General features: G+C 35.6%; 1 protein-coding gene across 1 annotated transcript in view; it reads left to right on the forward strand.

The window, feature by feature from the left end:
• The window catches only part of LOC148132815 (ALK tyrosine kinase receptor-like), a 226,969-nt gene extending 210,043 nt beyond the window's left edge, over positions 1 to 16,926 (forward strand). Inside the window, exons 4-5 of the mRNA XM_087960204.1 lie at positions 1,757 to 1,888; positions 16,778 to 16,926. Of these exons, the coding sequence (XP_087816330.1) occupies positions 1,757 to 1,888; positions 16,778 to 16,926 (281 nt within the window). The remainder of the gene's footprint in view (positions 1 to 1,756; positions 1,889 to 16,777) is intronic.
• The last annotated feature ends 4,298 nt before the right edge of the window (positions 16,927 to 21,224 follow it).

Here is a 21,224-nt window from a genome sequence, read left to right on the forward strand (position 1 = left end):
AACAAGATACAACTCTACAAATCAGCCACAGTGATACCAATGAGAGTTTTCTACTTGATACAAATGTAATCAAGCTGAGAAATAAAATTTACTTAAAATAACATGTTAGGTTCCTTCCCTGTTTGTGTGTTTGGTCTCAGTAAATATCAGCTTTTTCCTCTTAAACTGTTTGAACTTTTTTCATTGCTAATCTGCAATACTATGCATTGGTGGTATTCTACCGGTTCGGGCCGGTTCTGCAGAGCCGGTAGCAGTGATGAGCAGCAGAGACCGAACCCATTCTCTCCATCGCTCTGCTGTTGGGCCCACCTGCCTGCCCAAGCTCCCATACCTTTCTCTCACCTTTATCCGCTGAATTTGAAGTGCAGCTGCTTTGTGCGGCACAGAAGAGTGCTGCGCGGCAGCTGCTGAAGCAATCGGGATCATGCAGGCTTGCAGGAGGTGAGTTAGAATGCCTCTGTGCCTGTGCAAACACCTCTGTGCCTGCACAAAGTGTGCGTTTGGCACGCACACACACGCAAAGTGTGTGCACATGCACAAAGAGCGCCCATCAACCCAGGCTGGCTAAATATTAACAGGAAAAACCTCATACAAGGGGAAAATGAGAAAGTGTACAATCAGGTAGATTTCAATTTAACAAAATTATTTAGAAAATAATTTCAATAAGATGGCTCTTTAATTTGCCAAGGTGAATCTATTATTGTTGTGAAGCAACTTGGCGTGAAAATATTCCAGACAGCAAGCTGCTCTTTCAAGACATTCAGATCAGCATCTTTTCTTAGCTTCAAGCAGGAGCATGTAGAGGCCACAAGGCAATACTCCCAAATCCTTCCTTTATTGTAAAGAAAAGGGTTTTCTGTATTTAATATCAGGCAGATGTTGAATAAGAGGGTGGAAAGAATGGGATTTATCATTTCCCTTCAGTCTCAGATTTAAATTGGTATTTGAAAGAAACAGGATTTTCTAGGTAACAAATTAACAGAGAAATAAATCTGTTTCAAAGCTAGTTTGGTCTTTAGAGGAATAGGGAAAATTTACCTAAGAAATGTGCTAAATTTAATTTATCCTATGCTTCTGGTACATAATATTTATGTATTGTGTCTCTGGTATTTATGTTCTCTGTACATGCTCAGTAAATTGTGGTATTTTTATGCATCTTGGAACATCTTTAGCAGAGTTCCTTTAAGTTAGGGGCAATCAATAACATAATGTATCTGCCCAGAGGCTCAGATTTCTGATCTAAAAAATAATACTTTTTACTTCCCTTGACACTGAAGGGATACTTAAAGCTAAAAAGGAACTGCATTTTCCCTCTTTTCTTTTTAATAAAATTTGATTCTGTTTTATTTTGTAAGATTGATCTGGCTCTCAAAGGAGATGGGGCTGATTTCCCTAGCTACATAAGTTCACACCCCAGATTCAGGAAGTGCTGGAGTAGAATTGACTTCATTTTTGCCATGAGGGAAAAGGGAAGGGGAGGGGAGGGGAGGAGGAAAGGAAAGAAATTATACCTGGATGATTCCCATGGAAATGTGAAGCAAAAAAAATTAATCTCATATCATGAATACAATGAGAGACATTTCATCTGTGAATCATCTCATCAACCAGTCATAGTCAGGCTTTGTGATCCTTAGTGAAATAGCTGGCTTTGAGTTGTGATGATTATGGTCCTTTGGTGGAGAATGAAAGCTAGCTAAGTATACCGTACAAACTCTGATGAAGAGATTTAAATAATATTCTTCTTTCTTTTTCATAGGACCTCCATCTGTCTCTAAAATGGCTCTTCAGAGTTATTTCAGTTGCTGGAATGGAACAGTGATCAAGTTGAGACGGGTGTGTGACTTCATCAAAGATTGTGCAGATGGAGAAGATGAAGGACAGATATGCAGTAAGTCAAATCAGCTCTAAAATTTCAGAACACTGCCTTGTTTTACAGCACTGAAAATTGCCCCAGTTCTACAAAGAAACTTGAATTGGTTCTTTGAATTCAACACTAAATTGGGGGGCGGGATTTTTAGTTTTTCTGACTAAAGAAGGAAACTGCAAATGCTGCACCCAACTCGCTCCCTACACAGAAGTTTGTCTTCAATCTTTCTTAACACCAGGATCTTTTCCAGTGAGTCCTCTCTACTCATTTGATGGCCAAAATATTTGAGTTTCGGCTTCAGTATACAGTTAAGGTCTATTTATTTATTTTATTTTTATTTTATTTATTTTTTAAAAAAACTTTATTGATTACAAAACCAAAATATCAAACAAACACAACACACAGAAGAAGAAAGAAAAGAAATAGAAAAAAAGAAAATGATTAAAAAACTAACAATTCTACTATCGACAGTCTATGGTTCCTTGTTTGTTATCAATATTGGTGATACATTTACAAATACATCTTATTGTGAATATATAATTATGATTTACATTTAATGTTATTTACTAATATATTTTCTATTTTTGTTCTATCCAGTCATACCAGCATTCCCAGCTTCTATAATATTCTGATGTTTCTTTTTCCTTAAGTGCTAAGGTTAATTTGTCTATCTCTGCACAGGCTGTTATCTTCTGTATAACCATCTCCTCTGTTGGAATATCTGCTTGTTTCCAACACTGTTCAAAGGTTATTCTGGCTGCAGTAAGAATATGCAGTATTATATATTTGACATTTTTAGGAATTTGTCTATTAAATATCCCCAATAGGAAGAATTCTGGTTTTAATTCAATTTGCTCCGCCGTTATTTCCTCTAACCACTTTTTTATTCTATGCCAATATCTTTGGGCTTCAGTGCAGGACCACCACATATGAAAAAATGTTCCCTGTTTCTTTTTACATTTCCAGCAATTTGGATTCATGTTAGGAGACATTTTTGCTATTCTCAAGGGTGAGAGATGCCATCTATAAAACATTTTATATGCATTTTCTTTATATGCTGCTGATCTTGTAATTTTATTATTCCTTGTCCAAACCTTTTCCCATTCTAATAATGTAATGCTACGTCCTATGTTTCTGCTCCAAGCTATCATGTTGCCTTTGACTACTTCCTCTTCTAATTCCGTCTCTAGTAAATAATTATAAAATTTAGTTATATTTTTTTTTAATCGGGACATAATAAAATTTTATCTATTTGTTGTGCCCTAGTATAAATTCCAAAATTTTACTTGTCCTGGCTATATCTATTTTGAATTTGCAAGTAAGCCCACCGGTCTACCTGTAGCCCCTGTTCTTGGAGATCTTGCCATGATTTTAAAGTTCCTTGCGCATCAAGGAGGTCTTTGTATTTTGTCATTTTATTAAGATCTAGATTATTTGGATGTATCATCGCCTCCATCGTTGAGATCCAAATTGGGATTTTTAAATAATGTTTTTTTTTTGTTCCAATTAGCCAATAAGGAATTTCTAATTATATGTCTGTGGAAATACTTCTGCTTAATTTTCCCAATGTCCCATAAAAATGCATGCCATCCCCTCTGTAAATCATGGCCTTCTAAAAATAAGATCCTTTTATTCGACAGATTTACCCACTCTTTCAACCAGAGGAAGGAGGCTGCACTATAGTATAATTCCCTATTTGGGAGTGCCATACCTCCCCTGCTCTTCATATCTTGCATTGCCTTTAGGTTTATCCTCATTTTTTTCCCTTGCCAGATAAATTTGGTGATTATCTTGTTAAGTTCCACGAAGTAATTTTTATGTATTTTTATTGGCACTGTTTGGAATAAGTAAATAAATTTGGGCAGAATATTCATTTTTATAGTGGCAATCGTCCCTAATAAGGGGATTTGCAATTTAACCCATATCTCTAAATCTTTTTTAACTTGCTGTAATAATTTATTATAATTATTTTCCATTAGAGTTTTGCATTGAGCCATCAACCAAATTCCTAGGTATTTAACTTTTTTTCCTATTTGTAATCCCATTATCCTTTCCAATTTTAGTTTTTGTTTTTCTGTTAAATTTTTAGTTATTAATTTCATTTTTTCCCTATTAATTTTAAGTCCTGCAACTTCCCCAAATTGATCTAACTCTTTCAGTAATTCTTGACCTGTTTCAATTGGTTCCTCTATGAAAAATACCATATCATCCGCAAATGACTGTAGGTTATATTCTTCTTTTTTTAATTTTTAGTCCTTTTATTCCTGGGTTCTGTCTAATTCGTGTAAGCAATGTTTCCAAAGATAATATGAAGAGCAGGGGGGATAATGGACATCCCTGCCTGACTCCTTTCTCTATTTTTATTGAGCGCGTGTACTCTCCATTAATTATAATATTCGCCTTTTGTGAATCATAAATTGTAGTCACGATGTTTTCAAACTTAGTGCCTAGATTCATATTGTAAATGTGTTGAATTAGGAATTGCCAATTTAAATTATCAAAGGCCTTCTGTGCATCCAAGAATACAAGGGCTATTTGTTTTTCTGGGTGGGCTTCGTAGTATTCCAAAACATTTAATACTATCCTTAAATTATTCCTGATTTGTCTATTAGGAAGAAATCCATTTTGATCTTTATGTATATATTCATTCAATATGTTTTCAATATATTTGCTATAATTGTAGTAAATATTTTATAATCAGTATTTAACAGGGAAATTGGTCTATAGTTTTGTATATGTCATGAATCTGAATCTTCTTTTGGAATCAATAATATCAATGTCTCCTTCCATGAATCCGGCATTCTTGCTGCTAGTAGGACCTCATTATGTACTTCCACCATAAGAGGTCTTATTTGTTCTCCTATTTTTTTATAAAGTTCCCCTGGTATCCCATCGGGTCCTGGGGTTTTATTGTTCTTTTGGTTTTCTATTGCTGAGAAAAAGCAATTTACATTTTATTCCAACCCTCACCAATCATGGACACGAATTGATATGGTGTGGATGAATGGTGAATTAGTAAATGAATTAAAAGAGATTGAAATCTTACCAAACGAATGGGCAGATCACAACCCGATTCAGATAGTGTGGAAAGGCAGGAAGAAACAAAGGAAAAGGTGGACCTTAAATACACAGTTAATTAAAGAGAAAGAGTTTATGAATAAACTTGATGAGGAATTAGACTATTTTTAAAAGAAAATAATAATGAGGCAACTACGAAACAGAATATTTGGGTACAATGAAGGCAATAATAAGGGGCATAACAATATCATACACTGCTAAAAAAAATAAAGAAAAATATGCCCAACAAAATAAATTAGAACAAAGAATCAAAGAATTAGAAATTCAGCTGCAAAACACCCCCAAAAGATTGCAAATTGAAAAAACAGATGATAATAACTGAACATAAATTAAATTTAATTGAACAAGAAGGAATGGTCTCAAAGTTAAATACAGCCAAACAGATATTTTTTGAACAGGCCAATAAACCAGAAAGGTGGTTGGCCTGTAAACTTAAAAAAGAAAAAGAAAAAAGATTGATCTACCAATTAATAGATGAGAATGGGGATGCCCAACAAGGGATAGAACAAAAAAAAAGAAATTGCATGTAAATTTTTTGAAGATCTTTATAAAAAGAAGAAGGTAAATGAGGATATGATAAGAAACTATTTGGGTATTACTAAAGATAAAATAATTAAGGAGGAGATAAAGGAAATGTTAATTAGAGATATTACGTGGCCCGAGTTAAGGTCTATTTAATAGACCTTAAATAAGAGAAGGCAACTGAGCCAAACCAAAGCAAACCACTTTCACTGTGTTCATAGGAAGGATAGGAAAGGAATATAGGCATCAGGGTATTTTGATTTGATTTGATTTGATTTGATTTATTTGATTTGTCAATCGCTTACAAGATAATAGGTATAAGTATATGCATAGTTTTGAATACATGAAATGGGTAAATATAAGAAAAATAAAAGAAACAATAGGACAGGGATGGTAGACACGTTGGTGTACTTCTGCATGCCCCCTACAGACCTCTTAGGAAAGGGGTGAGGTCAATAGTAGACAGTCTAAGGTTAAAGTTTTTGGGGTTTGGGGAAGAAACTACAGAGTCAGGTAGAGTATTCCAGACATTGATCATTCTGTTGCTGAAGTCATATTTCCTGCAATCAAGTTTGGTGCAGTTAACCTTGAGTTTGTATCTATTGTGTGCTCTTGTGTTGTTATGGTTGAAGCTGAAGTATTCATTGACAGGTAGGACATTGCAATGTATGATTTTATATGCAATACTTAGATCGGACCGAAGGTGTCGTAGTTCTAGGTTTTCTAGGTCTAGAATTTCAAGTCTGGTGGCATAAGGTATTCTACAACGAGTAGAGGAGTGGATAACTCTTCTTGTGAAATATTTCTGGACTTTCTCAACTGTGCTAATATCAGATACGTAATGTGGGTTCCAGACCGATGAGCTATATTTGAGTATTGGTCTAGCAAATGTTTTGTATGCTCTAGTTAGTAGTGTGATATTACCAGAGAAAAAGCTACATAGGATTAGGTAAACAACTCTTAATGCCTTTTTGGCTATGTAGTTACAGTGGGCTCTAGCACTTAGATCATTAGAGATGAGTACTCCAAGGTCCTTTACAGAGCTTGGATCATCAACAAGATCTTGACTATTCAGCTTGTATTTTATTTTCTGATTTTTTTTGCCAATATGTAAGACAGAGGATTTATTTGTTGAGATTTGAAGTTGCCATTTGTTTGACCATTCTGATACATAGTCAAGATCTGTTTACAGGTACAGAATTGGATAGGACACTCCCAATGTTGACCATTTGTTGCCTGTTTGACAGGAATGCTTCTATCCAGTTATGCAGATGTCCAGAGATACCATAAGATTTTAGTTTTAGTAGTAGTTTGTCATGTACCACTGAATCAAAGGATTTATGGAAGTTTATGTAGATTGCGTCTATTGCTTTGCCCTGATCGAGTTGTGTAGTCCATATGTTTTTGCAGTGTAACAGTTGCAGATTACAGGATAATTTTTTCCTGAAACCAAATTATTTATTGGAGAGTAGGTTGTTTGTCACTAAGTGGAGGATAATGGATTGGTTAATAATTGATTCCATGACTTTACAGGTGATGCAGCATAAGGAGATTGGTCTGTAATTTTCAACTAGGCTGGGGTCTCCCTTTTTGAAGATGGGGATGACCGTGGCTTATGACCATGGGTTAGGGAAGGAGCTGGTCCTGAAAGATTTTTCAAAGATTATGCTTAGAGGTTCTGCTATGGCAGCGGATAGCTTTTTTAAGAAGTAGGCACATATTCCATCTGGTCCAATAGATAGAGATGGTTTTAGATTGCGTAGTGCTTTTTCAACATTGTCTTCAGTAAAATCGATATGTATTAGATCATTGTAGTTGTCTGTGGTTCAGCTAGGAATTACTGGGCATAATCCATTGCTGTTTACAAATATTGGGCCAAAGAATGTGTTAAAGATGTTGGCTTTAATGGTGTCATCGTTGCAGTCTTTACCATTAGGTCCTATCAGGGGTGGGATGGACCTTGAGTCTTTTAGTTTGTTGTTTAAAAAATTGTAAAAAGCACGGGTAGAATTAGTGCGCAGAAGATTTTCCTCGTTTAATGTGATAATTGGTGCATTCAATCTTTATCCGGTGACATAAATTTTTGTATCGGCTTTTGAAATTGGCAACGTGGCCAGATTTGTTTTTCCGCCAGAGTGATCTCTTTTTGGATTGAACTTTCCTTATTGTTATGGGTAATCTGTTTGTTTGTTTTTTGTTTTTGGAGTTGTTGTTGCTACATATAGTTTGATGACTCTTTTGACTTCAAGTAAAAATATGTTGTAATGGTCTTCAACAGTATTGCATCCAGTGAATAGAGATTGCCAATCAAGGGATGAGAGATCGTTGTCTATAAGATCATAGTTGCCTTTTTTGAAGTTATAATTGGGGATTACGTCATTGTGATGATTTTTGTGTGGGTGTATGTTGAGACAAAAGTCAATCATATTGTGGTCACTGCTGGAAAAGGGTTCTTTAGTTTGTATTCCATAAATTAAATTCAAACTATTGCAGAAGATGAGATTGAGGCAGTTGTTTAGTCTAGTGTTGTTGGTTACTAGTTGTTCCAGTCCCAGACTTGTAACAGCATTGTAGAAGGTTGCGTGTATGGGTTCAGTTGTACATTCATTTAGGGTCCAGTCAATATGAGGTAGATTGAAGTCACCAAGAAAGATAAAAGCATGTGGGCAGGATGCTGCCCATGTTAGTAGTGTATTTAGCTTGTTTACATGTTCGATGTCATAATCAGGTACTCTGTAACATAGTCAGAATCAAAATGTGATATTTAAGGATAGTTCACAGATGATGGTCTCAGGAAGAGCAAGCTCCTGGGGAACTTGGATGTTTTTTAGATGTAAGGACTTTTTATAGAAGATAGCAACACCACCTCCTCTATGGATTTCACGATCGGATTGGTAAACATGATAGTCTCTTACTGTGGTAATGGAGTCAGGGAGAGATGCATTAAGCCATGTTTCACAGACAAATATGATGTTGAATTTAGCCATATTTAGTAAGAGGAGAAAGTCAGGTATTTTATTCACAAGGCTTCTTGCATTGAGTAGCTTGCATTTAAGGCCAGCAGTAGTTGGAATTGAGGTAGTTAGGGGCGTGCGTGCCTAGTCTTGGGTGATGGTGGATTGGTTGAGGTAGTGTTGTGGTTGAAGGTTAAAGCTGAGTTGTGGGTTGTGTGACTTACTTTTGATACAGTCAGCATGGTAGTCAATGTACAGGTCCTTCTCTCCATTGTCTAAATGTTTTTTGAGTTCAGTGCGGAGTACATGGGAGCGGGCACATTGCTGTATGGTTAGGTCAGGGCGAGAACGGAGGTTCTTATGGTTGGTGTTGGTTTTGGCAAGTGAATTTATAATATAAATGAATTTACGTTTGCTTGATTCATTTTTGCAAATGACCCTGTAGAAGCATGGGGCCACAGAGCCGTCTCTGTTTTTGAGCTCTCGGCCAATGCGGGAAATGTCAAGTATTTCATCAGGGGAGATGGTTGATGCTTGATAATCACTGATGGTGTTTCGGACAGTTGTAATGTCATCGTTGTCATTGATGTCCTCTAGACCAATGTTTGGACGTTTCCGTTCACGCTCAACAGCTTCTCTGATGAGGATTGGGATATCATTATTTGTCTGGCTTATGTTTTTTGTGTGGATTGGGTTGTGGATGGGGTTGTGGTTGTTGGGTAGAGATGTGGTTTGTAGCTATTGGATGTTCAGGTTTTTGCGTTGTGTCTTTTTTTCCCCCAAGGTTGGATAATCTTTCTTTTAAAGCATCCAGGGATGCTACTATGGTGTCAAGGGATGTTATTTGTGTTTCTATGGTATCAACTCTTTCAAACAGATCCAGTTTGGGTCTGCATGATTTGCAGAGATATGGAAACTCATTGGAAGATTCTAGGTATTGAATCATTTGCTCAGGTAATCCCAAGCAGTCATGATGAGCGTATTTGTTACATAGAGAACATTTGATGGAGTTTTCATTATCCTTTAGAGTTTTGTAGCATTTAAGGCATGTGCAGGAGTCTTGTGGTTCATTGATGGGGATTACTTTCTCTTTAGGTTGTGGTTTGGCATTGGATTTTTTTCTTGGCATGGTAGGTTTGTTAAGATGGTACGTTGATTAAATTAATTAATGGAACAATTTTGGGTAATCAATATAAAATATTGAAAAATATTGTTAAGTAACTACATATGTCTGAAGGTTAAAAATGGAGCCAACATGTTTTACTGTAGCAACAAGAGAAGGGGGGAAGCAGGAAGGATAAGCAGACATCAGTTATTACATAAATCCTGAATTATGTCTCTGAAGAAGAGTGAATCATGATGATTTAGTTTCTTACTATATGTGGGAGGCAGAAGTGTGTGAAATAAGATTAGAGAATGACTTTTCCCCACATATCCTCTTGTTGAGAAAGGAAATTAGTTGCATGCATTTTAGATGAAACACGAGGAGTAACTGCAATGTCTTGAGAATTCTATTGAAGTTTTTTGTGTGTGTGATGAAAAGGGGCCAGTTTATTTGAAATGTGCCGGTAGGTGTGATTCAGCCCAAATTACCCACAAAGGAAACAGTAGGAGATTTTTTTAAAATAATGTTACAGCATTCTTCCTTCATAAACTACTAAATAGCTATCTATAAATTGAGAAGTTACCTGCACAGTCATTTCTGAATGACTAGGCATGGTGAATATATTCTTTCTCCCTATAGAAATGCCACTTTGACTTACTAGATAGCCTCATTTCATATCAAAACAGTGTTCCAACTGTTTTGGTGCAAAAGACAGCTTTTGTGTGTTAACAGCTAAGGAAGGCAGTTTACTCCATTTTAATATACTGTATTTTATTGAGGGAAACTAATCAATATACACAAATACATGCAACAGCATTAAAAAGTCAACAGAACCTCAAAACAAATAAACACAGCAATACAAAAAGGAAAAAGGTATATAAATTATATTATGAACCTATTCTTGTTACTATGAAGTTAATCATAATATATGGTTCGTAGGTTTTAATTCTATTTGATCTTGGTTTTCTATTGTTGGAGTATTCTTAGTCAATTTGATCATACTTTCAAATAGAAATAAGGGGTATAAATATTTGTATGAATAGAATGATGTACAATAAAGCTATAATGATGTTGGAAAAATTGATTTCAGTCTATTGTTTTTCAATCTTCAGAGACATAATTACATCTTGGTATGCATAGAAGATGAGATTAAGTGTTTGACATTATTTTACAATGGCAAGCATGCACATAGTATCCAGAATCATTGGGAGTTGGGTGGCATACAAATTTATAATAATAATAACTTGAATTATTAAGTTTCTACTAATCTTAAACTGCGTATCTAACTATAGATTGCCATACATAACAAGTATACAGATAGGTATCCTAAGTCTGTGTCTTAGACCCAGTATTTTTCAATATCTTCATCAGTTATTTAGATGAGGGGACAGAAGCAGAATTCCTCAAATTTGTAGGCAACACCAAGCTGGCAGGAATAGCCAACACTCCAGTTAGACTTAAGATACAGAAGGACCTTGACAGACTGGAACACTGAGTCCTATCTTACAAAATGAAATTCAATTATGGGAAGAGTAAGGTTCTACATTTAGGCAAGAAAAAAAATGCACAAGTATGGAAGAGGTAATACCTTGATCAATAGTAGTAACCATGGGAGCCTTGGAGTCCTAGTGAGGAATTACTTAAATATGAATCAGCAGAGTGCTGCAACTGCCAAAAAAAAGCCAATGCAGTCCTAGGCTGCATTGACAGAGGGATAGAATCAAGATCATGTGAACTGTTAATACCACTTTATAATGCCTTGTAAAACCACACTTGGAATATTGCATCCAGTTTGGATCGACATGATATAAAAAAGATGTTGAGACTCTAGAAAGAGTGCAAAGAGGAGCAACAAAGATGATTAGGAGACTAGGACATATGAAGAACAGTTGCAGGAATTGGGTTTGTGTAAGTTTAATGAAAAAAGGACTAGGGGTGATATTAGAGCAGAGTTCCAATATCTCAGGGGCTGCCACAAAGAAGAGGGAGTCAACCTATTCTCCAAAGCATCTGAAGGCAGGACAAGAAGCAGTAGATAGAAACTAATCAAGGAGAAAAGCAACCTAGAACTAAGAAGAAATTTCATGACAATTAGAACAGTTAATTAGAGGAACAACTTGCCTTCAAAAGTTGTGAATGCTCCAATACTGGAAGTTTTTAAGAAGAGATTGGATGACCATTTGTCTGAAATTGTATAGGACTAGGTCTTCTTCTTGAGCAGGACTAGAATACATCCAAGGTCCCTTCCAACTCTATTATTCTATTATTCTAGTATTGGACATGTATATTTCCAGTCTTTGGCTATGGCAGGAAGGATTGGAAGGAAAAATGGTGGCATAATATTCAAATATAGCCAGGAAACCCATGGCTCTATGGTTACATATGGCTTGATAGTCAATGATTGTTACAATGTAATACAATTAAGGGGAAGTAGATTGACATTTCCACTCACTCATGAAACTCATTGAATGACGTTGGCTTAACCTTCCTTAAAAAAGTTTTATGTGGATAAATTTCAAGAAGCATCATATGCAGCTGTTTGGAGACTTTGGAGAAAGGGCAAATGATAAAGAGTTGCACATTTTAACCATAACATTACTGAGGAATATTTTAAATTATTATCCAATTATAGGTTTTTGAAGAGAAATATGTTGTATTATTATATAAAATCAATTCTCAGTTTTACTTAAAAGCAAGGTGTGATGAGCCATCAGTTACGATTCAATAGATTCTTGGTGGGTTTATTGATTAAAATGTTATTCACCATATTCAGGGTGAATTTAACAATATACTGGTAAGGAGAACTTAATTCTTATCTGAGAAGGTATATTATATCCACAGTATTTGGTTTATCATAATGCATTTGACAGGTCTACTTCTGTATATGAATCCACTTAAATTTACAAATGAGAACCTCAGAAAGATACTTGGAGCACATGAAGTCTGTGCAAATCTTTTCCTCCTTTCACTTACGCTTAGAGTCTGATCTGTGCAAACTGAAACATAATCATGGCAATTTTGTCTAACACGCAAGTTAGATATGTTAAATTTTGCCATGGAGCTGGGGTAAATGGCTCTCAGTAGTTCACTACTTACAGGAAACATTACAATAAATGAAGAAGTCTGTGTTTTCTTAGCACCAAAAAAACAGTTTCATAAAGTTACATTTATGAGAAACATGGCCTAGCAGTTGCACTGCTTATACATCTTCATTTATAGTTCCACACTCAGTTTCCCTGTCATTTTTCTCAATATTCTAGACCCTGGGCAGTATTTAATGCTTAGACATTTCCCGCAAATGTTCTACTTCATTACACCATTCTGTATACTATACTTCGGCAACAAAGTGAATTAAACTGAATGGCACACAGGGCTGCTTCAAGAAGAATTCAAGGTGCATCTAGCTTGACAGTCTATTCTGATTTAGCCTGAGGCTGCATGAGAATCTCCCGCTGATTTGGAGAATGGAATCCAATTAAAGAAGAATGCATGTGACATTCTTTTAAAGGGGAGAAACTGGTAGAACTTTATAATCAAATATTTTTCTGACTTTCCAAAACATAGCCCCAAAGAGGGCAGAAAAGAGCAGAGGGAATGTAACCCTCAAGTTGTCTCTGTCATAAATGAGCAGTGCCTTTTTTGTCTGCTGGCTACATGACCTCAGTCAGTTGCAGATCATATTGTACAGCCAATGTCACGGTACCTCTTAAAGAACAACACTTGGTATCACAGAGTAAGTTTGTATTATCATCACGTTCAGTACTGATGAAAAGAAGTATGGTAATATAGGTACAGCAAGGTGGGCTGGAAAACTGCAACTTGAAAACCAATCAGCACTAGGGAGATGTGAAGTAATAGTTTGGTTTCGTATAAAGTCGCTTCCTGTGTTTTTACTACAAGGTAGTCGGATTAGTATTCACTGTCATCACAGCAAATGATGGTTTAACTGTGGTTATTTATTTGCTTTTAAAAAATGTCCAGGTTAGTGTATAGCAGAGGAAACAAACATGCTTCAAATCATAAATATCTGCCATTTCTCTGGGTTCTGTGCTCATGGGACTGTTTAGCATGATTGATATCCTCATTTACTTTTATTTATGAAGATCATGTGTATGTATATTTCTTTATATATGCAGATTACTTGCCTCCGCTGAACAATTGTTCAAGAGATTTGTGTCTATGGCTTAGCAGTGATAAAGGTCTAGCTTAAACTATATGACACCTGTTTATTAAGCTTTTCCCTGAGCTGTTGGGATAGATGGATGAATGTATGTTTTGTTTGGCTTGCATTTGGAAGTGTATTGCTAATCTAAACCGAACCTCCCAGGTGATATATGGATTATAACAGTCATCCTTCAGAATTCATATCAGAATGGTATATATATGTTCCCTTAAATTCTCAAAGCAGAAAGATACATTTACTACATTACATTATGGTAATCATTGTAACTAAAAATAACTTCAGAATTCTTATATTTAAAAAATAATTAAAAAATAGGTAGTATTTTTTTAAAAACTACTATTTTGATGAAATATATGTAGAAATGTATAATGGGTTATAGAATTAGTTTTGAAATACATACAAAAATTTAAAATGTTCATTTTAAATTTAAAAACAAAATATAATAAATTAATAGATGCAAACTGGAAATCCATAAATGGGTGAACAGAAGAATAAACTCCTTTATTTTTTAAGTCTGTATGTACCATTTAATACGTGGCTCTTGTAGCATTGTAGAATTTTGACATATGTTTTATTTCTACCAGTGTCTTCAAAGTAGAAAAAAATGAAATAACAACAACCTAACGCATTTTAGCTGGTACATTTTCTTCCTTTATAGAATTGACCATTGACATCTTGGTATTAAGTCAAGAAATAAATGTTTTAATTATATAAACAATGTATCATGTTTTTGCAGGTGAATGAGTTTTTGAAATCTGGTTGTCCGCTATGAAGTTTAAGAAAAGGGCAAGCTGAAATGTTATTTTTAGTTTAGCAACACTTTACCAGAAATTAAAAGAACAAAATAAAATAAGAATGGAAAAAAGAGTTCTGCAGAACTACTCTCCTCTATATGCACATTAGAGTTAGTATTGATTCAGTTATTCTCTATTGGAGATTCTCAGTCATCCAGATCATGACTGTCCCAAAGGTGCTTTTTCAAGAGGCAACTGGACTTTCTTTGAAGATGTTTCTCTTCTCTCATCCAAGAAGCTTCTTCAGAGCTGAAGAAGCTTCTTGGATGAGAAACGAAATGTTTTCAAAGAAAAACAAGAAAGTCCAGTTGATTCTTGGAAAAGCACCTTTGGGATTCCGTTATTGCTTGGAATGCAATAGGTTATAAATTCATCTTTTAGGCACAAAAACTTTCTTAAGATAGTAAAGAGTTACTGAATAAATATGAATTTTATATAGCAAATTTCCAAAGTTTTCAAGACAAATTAAGATGCAGTGTATAAGAAATTACTGCACAAGTTAAATTTAGCAGTAACTGGTATGGGGTGGGAGTGTCACTGGAAAAGAAAATCAGTTTTCAAATAGTAGTAGCATCCATAATGTTGTTGTTATTCACAGTCATAGATGTGCTCTAGGGATCAGCCAACCACTCAATTTGGAATTTAGTTCTAATATTTAAATATATGAAAGGATTAAGAATTTGCTACATTATAACTGAAAAAAGCAGTCCTTGTAGATCTGGTCCTTGTTTGATCCCTCTGACAAATCATTCACTTAATCTGTCACATACCTATCTCAGTTATCTATAAAGTCTTACCAAATGCAGTCTATATTGAAGATACCTTTTGGGTAAAAAGAGAAAACTAGAAAATTAAAGGAAAATTACTAATACAGCTTATTGTTACTGATTGTTTAATTAATATAACAACTGAAGTTAAGGAATTATTTGAAAGTTGAACCTGAATATATAGTTAATGACTGATGATACATTATAATTAAGACCATAAAATATATGAACTATGTATTGCCAATCCAAACTTCTTCATCAGTTCATGTGGTAGCCTTAGAAAAAGAACTATTTTCGCGCCCATATATACATATTGAAATATGAAAATAATCCTGATCCTATTTTATACAGTTCCCATAAGATCATGGTTTGTTTCCTTCCAGCAATTTTAGGACTACAATTTTCATCTTCCTCAGCCAGCATGGCCAAAATGCCAATATTCAAGAATAATAGGAATTGTAAACCAGCCCTACCTGTAAGAATTGCTTTGATAATGTTTGATGCCTAGTCTCAACCTTGGAGGGAGTGGGTGAAAATGTTTGTGTAGCTTTATTATTTATTTATCTATTTTTTATGCTGCCACCATCTGAAATATGCTTTCTGTCTTTAGGAAAATTGTTGTATACTAGACCACCCATATGTTTCAGAAATATTCAGAGTGACCATGGGTGGCCAAAAATTCAGTGCTAGCAGATGTGACTTCTAACTTTCTGTTGGCTTCCCCATTGAGTGTCCTTGTGAGAAGCTGGCAATGAGTGTCAGAAACCCTCCCTCCCTCTTCTTTCTTTCTTTCTTTTTTTCTTCCTTCCTTCCTTCCTTCCTTCCTTCCTTCCTTCCTTCCTTCCTTCCTTCCTTCCTTCCTTCCTTCTTTCTCTCTCTTCTTTCCTCTATCCTCTTTACTACCTTCCCTTCCTAACCAGAAGGTAAATGGCTGCTATTGAGTGGAAGATGGACTGAAGGAGTGTGGGCGAGTGACCAGTGTGAATTCAAAGAAGCTGGTGGAGGGTGCATCGTTTCTCCACTAACATCTCTCTGCAAGCTTCCCAAAAGCAAAGGAAGTAGGAAGGTGTCAAGGAGTGATGCGGAATTTATCATTTCCTTCTGAGTTTCCCATTGACTTGTGGGAAGTTCTCAGGGTATGTTAAAATGAGGATCACGTTACTATGACTCACTGTTATATGACAGCAGCACAAAAGAGCAGCAGCACAGTGGTGCTGAAGTGGCAAACAATTTTCCCAATTTCATTTCTTTTTGAGTAATGGGCCCCAGCATTTTGTAAGTTAGTCCATTTGAGGCAAATCTGTTGACAGAGTCTTGCAGCATTTTGCTCAATTTCAAGTTTGGACACAAGAGTTTTAGTAATTTATACAGAGAAAGTGGTCCTTTTTGTTGCAAGAACCAAATAAAAAAGGCAGAGTATTGAAAAGCAAATACTGGATATACTTTCTACTTTGTTCTTAGGAATTATTGATCGGTTCTCTGTCTCTTGCCATTCTTCCCCATACAGAAAACCTTCCTACTGGTTTCTATTGCTCCTTTGAGGATGGAGAGTGTGGCTGGACTCAAAGCTCATCAACTTCATCAAAGGCCCAACTATGGCATATTGGGAATCCAGAATATCATCACTTTTGTTCACTGAAAGGTAGATTACAGTAATGTTATACAACTGGGTAAACTAAGTGGTATGTCAGTGGAATTAGGTTAGCAACGGGAGTTCTTCATTTTTTCAGCCATTATCATTTATTATGATAGTTGGAGGGTTTTTGTTGTTGTTTTTACAACAAGAAGAATATTTTGTGAGAAACCAGAAAATATTTTCTGACACAGAATCCATATGCAACAGAAATATCTGGTTTAAAAAAAACCTAATAAGACTCATAGAAAATCAATTTGGTTAAGATTAGTAACATTGGTAGATTGGAAACTCTTAATCTGGTTATTAATGATGTACATCATCAGAAGCAATGCCTTATCAACTGGATTGCTAAAACTAAACTGTCTTGGTCCTGGCCAGAACTTGGAGAAGGCATTAGTTGGGAATTCCAGGACTATTCCAGATGGGGAACTCTAAAAAAAACCAAAAGAACTAAGATGAAAGTGAGCCATTTCTGTAACTTGCAAGGAAAACTGAATACAGTAGATGTAATCTTCAAAAATTGAGATCAAAGATGTCACTACAGGTATCCTCAACTTTTGACGGGTCATACAGTGATTGTTCAAAGTTATGATAGACATCCCCAAAAGCTACTTACCACCCAGTTTCAAGGTTATGGCTGCTACAGCACCCTGTAGTAATTTGCCTTTATAATCTAGCTCTCCCACCCAACCCAGTCACATAGTTACCCAAGAAAGTCTCAAACCAACTCCATTATAATTGTAATTCAAAGTCTACTTGTACTTTTTAAAACTAGTCAATGATATTAAATAACTGGATGATTAAAAAATGTTTATTTACAACATTCAATAACGGAGAGCATTGAATTACTATTCTTTTAGTGGTTTCTCCCAACCAGGTACCCTCCAGATATGCTAGACTATGGCCAAGCCAGCAAGCTCTCCTTGGCGCTCTTCACTACTTCTTTCATTTCTTCTTTTTGGAATCCAGACTGGCTGAACAACGATTGCCAGACTGCGGTGGAAGCGTCCCTTCGGGCGACACTTCTCCTCCTCCTCGTCCTCCTTCTCTTGAAACCAGTGGTTGTGGCAGGGCGGGGAGGGTGCACGCGCATGGGGAGATGCTCCTCATCTTATCATAATCCACCCTACCAATTAACTGAAATTTAACAGAACTTGAATCTACTCTGTTGAGAAAGAATGCTTTATAAACATATAAATGACCCTCAGCTTCTAGCTTTAGTGAAATAGCATTTCTTTCTCATTTATAGTAAAAGTAGTTCATTTTATGATTCATTCATTCTCATAAAAATGATGCTTTTCAATACAAATCACAAGGCTATACATTATATGTGATTGAAAGAGAGATCTTGAAAAAATAAATGAAATTGCATTATTTTATCTAAAGAATGTTGAAAATGTCTAGCATAATATAAAACCACCCATGATTTGCATGTGCAGTTTCACATGAAGGGTTATTCCAAAGCTCTTGCAACACAGAGACCCTAGCAGATTTTATTGCTATACAACTGTTCCATGAAAACATTAATTAATTTCACTCTAAAAATGTATGTATCTTTTGTTCCTTTTTCTCTGCAGAATGTGCCCTGTTGCTTAACACCAGTGAGAGTCCCATTGCAGAGACAGTTATGGTAACTAGTGCTGTATTTCCAGCTCCAATGAAGAATTCTCCCTGTGAGGCAAGTATGTTCAGATAAGTTTTATTAAGAAGATGCAAAAAGCATTCCTTACAATTTTATAAATATTTATGCATCCTTTATTTTGAAAATAATTCAAAAAAACTAATCTCCAAGATCACACGGTAGCCCAGACCTTTGTCCATAGGCATGCCAGTTTCTGTCCATGCTATGATTTTATAACAAATATTTGTAGACATACAATCCTGGATCAATCATGGTGCTCAGATATATACTCATAAAATTATTCATATATGTGCATGGATATATGTCATTGCTGTATGAGTTAGTATTTTTTTTTAAAAAAGAGCATAACTCTTAGCATTTATTGCTCTCATTCAGTGTAATGATCGTAGCCAGCTTAGATGATCACTTTAAACTTGGACTAGATAAATTGATAGAGGATGTCCCAAATGTGCTGTTCCAAGAGGCAACTGGACTTTCTGGTTTTTCTTTGAAGACATTTCACTTCTCATCCAAGAAGCTTCTTCATAACCTGGATGACTGAGAACCTCCATAGACATTGATAGAGAATGGGGCTATCACTAATAGCTAAACCTGACTGCTGTAGTGGTTCCTAATCACAACATCTATTCCTTAGGCATGAGGTGCTAGGGATCAATAGCAAAAGACCATCCTCCAGTCCATGGTTTGAGTGTCCTCAATGACTCTGTTGACTATTGTATGGCACATAATTCTAGGCTGGAGCAGTGTATATCAACTTTAAGTTGTATAGATTTCAGTTCTCAGAATTCCCCAGCCAGCAAGCTGGTGAGCAAGGTTGAGAAACACTGGACTAGGGAATGATAAATCCCTGATAAATCCCAACATTTTCACATCTTAGTATTAGAAATCAATCCCTAATTAAAGAGGGTACCCATCACAGTGGTAGGAATGTTGCTGTTCATAAAAAACTTGTTTTGAAATGGGAAATTGTCTGTCAGTCTATCTGTCATATTTGTATAACTATGTGAAATTGAGTTTAAATGACAGAGATTTGTAAGCTAACATGGCTTTATGGCCAAACCAGCACTATTGAGTTAAATCTTTAGTTTCCCCTTTCATCCTCAATTGTGGTGATTTTCTCAGATTATAAAACTTTTTGTTTTATTGTATTTGTGCTTCTTTGAGATAATAAGATACTTGCTAGCTCCATCCAATTGACACGATGACACAGATATTCTCACTTGTTCCCCTGTTGTGTCTTGCCTTTATCCTTTTTCTTTTTAAGAGTCTCTCTTTTTCTTTCCCCCAGCTGAGGTTCTAAATATTTAAAAACTTCATTTTGTCACACCCCAGCAAGTGTGACTGTTTCTCATAATTTGCCTGCTGTCAATAGCTGGATGAATCATTTCCCAAGATTTGTTTTAATATGTCCATAAACAAGGTGAATAATTAAATTTTCATTTAAAAGCAGATAAAGGAAAGAAGGAGATCTACTACTGTTTTACCTCTTTAACTTTCCATGATGCTTTTGAAAATGTGTCCATTTGCAGCATTGCAGCTGTACTAAAGATTCAACAGTTTCTCTCTCTCTCTCTCTCTCTCTCTCTCTCTCTCTCTCTCTCTCTCTCTCTCTCTCTCTGTGTGTGTGTGTGTGTGTGTGTGTGTGTGTGTGTGTGAGAGAGAGAGAGAGAGAGAGAGAGATTGTGCAAAATTCTTCATTCTGAACAGGTCCTTGCTTGAGGCTTCATATACCTTTTTATTTGAGCACCCAATGTGGCTGGAATAATTCAGTAGCATTATTGGGCCTAATGCAAGGAGAGAATCAAGTCTTTGACCTCTAATCATTCCTGTGGATGGATACAAGTGATCAAGTTTATTACAGAATAATAGTTGTGACTGTGAAATTATAATTTTGCTTCTCCAGATATCCTTTTTCACTATCATTCCCTTTTCCCAGTCTGCCTGCCTTAAATTCAGGCTCAGATTTCTATTTGTCTGCATACAAGTTTGTTTGTTTTTATCACTCTAAATGAGCTTTTCAAAATCAGGGCACATATTTGAGCAACTGGAATTTTCCATCAGAACTTAACCTGGCATCTCATTAAGAAAAATACATCATACTGTTAAATCTATTTACCTTTCTCATGAAAAAAATCAAAAGGAAAAACGTAGGTCCTTACTCTGTATCTGCAGAAAGATCTAAGGTTCTCTTGGAGCTCCCAGGAAAATCTCTTTCTGTACATTTCCAGGAATATATGGTGGGACCATATTAAAGTATTTGTTCCAAACTGGATAGCATCATAAGATAAGATAAGATAAGTAAACATGCTAATCAGAAGTTTTTGAAAATAGCATTTGCTTCTTATTTGCATCTTATCAAATCAACACATTTGAGATGGGAAAAGAACATTGTCCTAAATCCTAATATTGGATGATGTGTAAAATGAGATCTGATACTTCTATCCATAGAATATGACACAAAGGACATCACCTTTTTCTAGACAAAACTGTTTATATACAGTAGCTCACGGTGGTCTACTCTGATTAGCAACATCTGTCTAGAAAGTCAGGTGGGGGCTTGCTTTGAATTCTAAATAACTGTCCCAATCTTGCCAGGAGAGTTTCAATACTACTCTCATTGTAGAAGTGTTCTTAGCTTCAAATGACTTCACTTTGAATTCAAAACACTTAAGAGAT

This window comes from Notechis scutatus, chromosome 1 (genome assembly GCF_049901735.1).
Source record: "Notechis scutatus isolate UNSWTSFEM ecotype Mainland chromosome 1, rNotScu1.2, whole genome shotgun sequence".
Taxonomy (NCBI): domain Eukaryota; kingdom Metazoa; phylum Chordata; class Lepidosauria; order Squamata; family Elapidae; genus Notechis; species Notechis scutatus.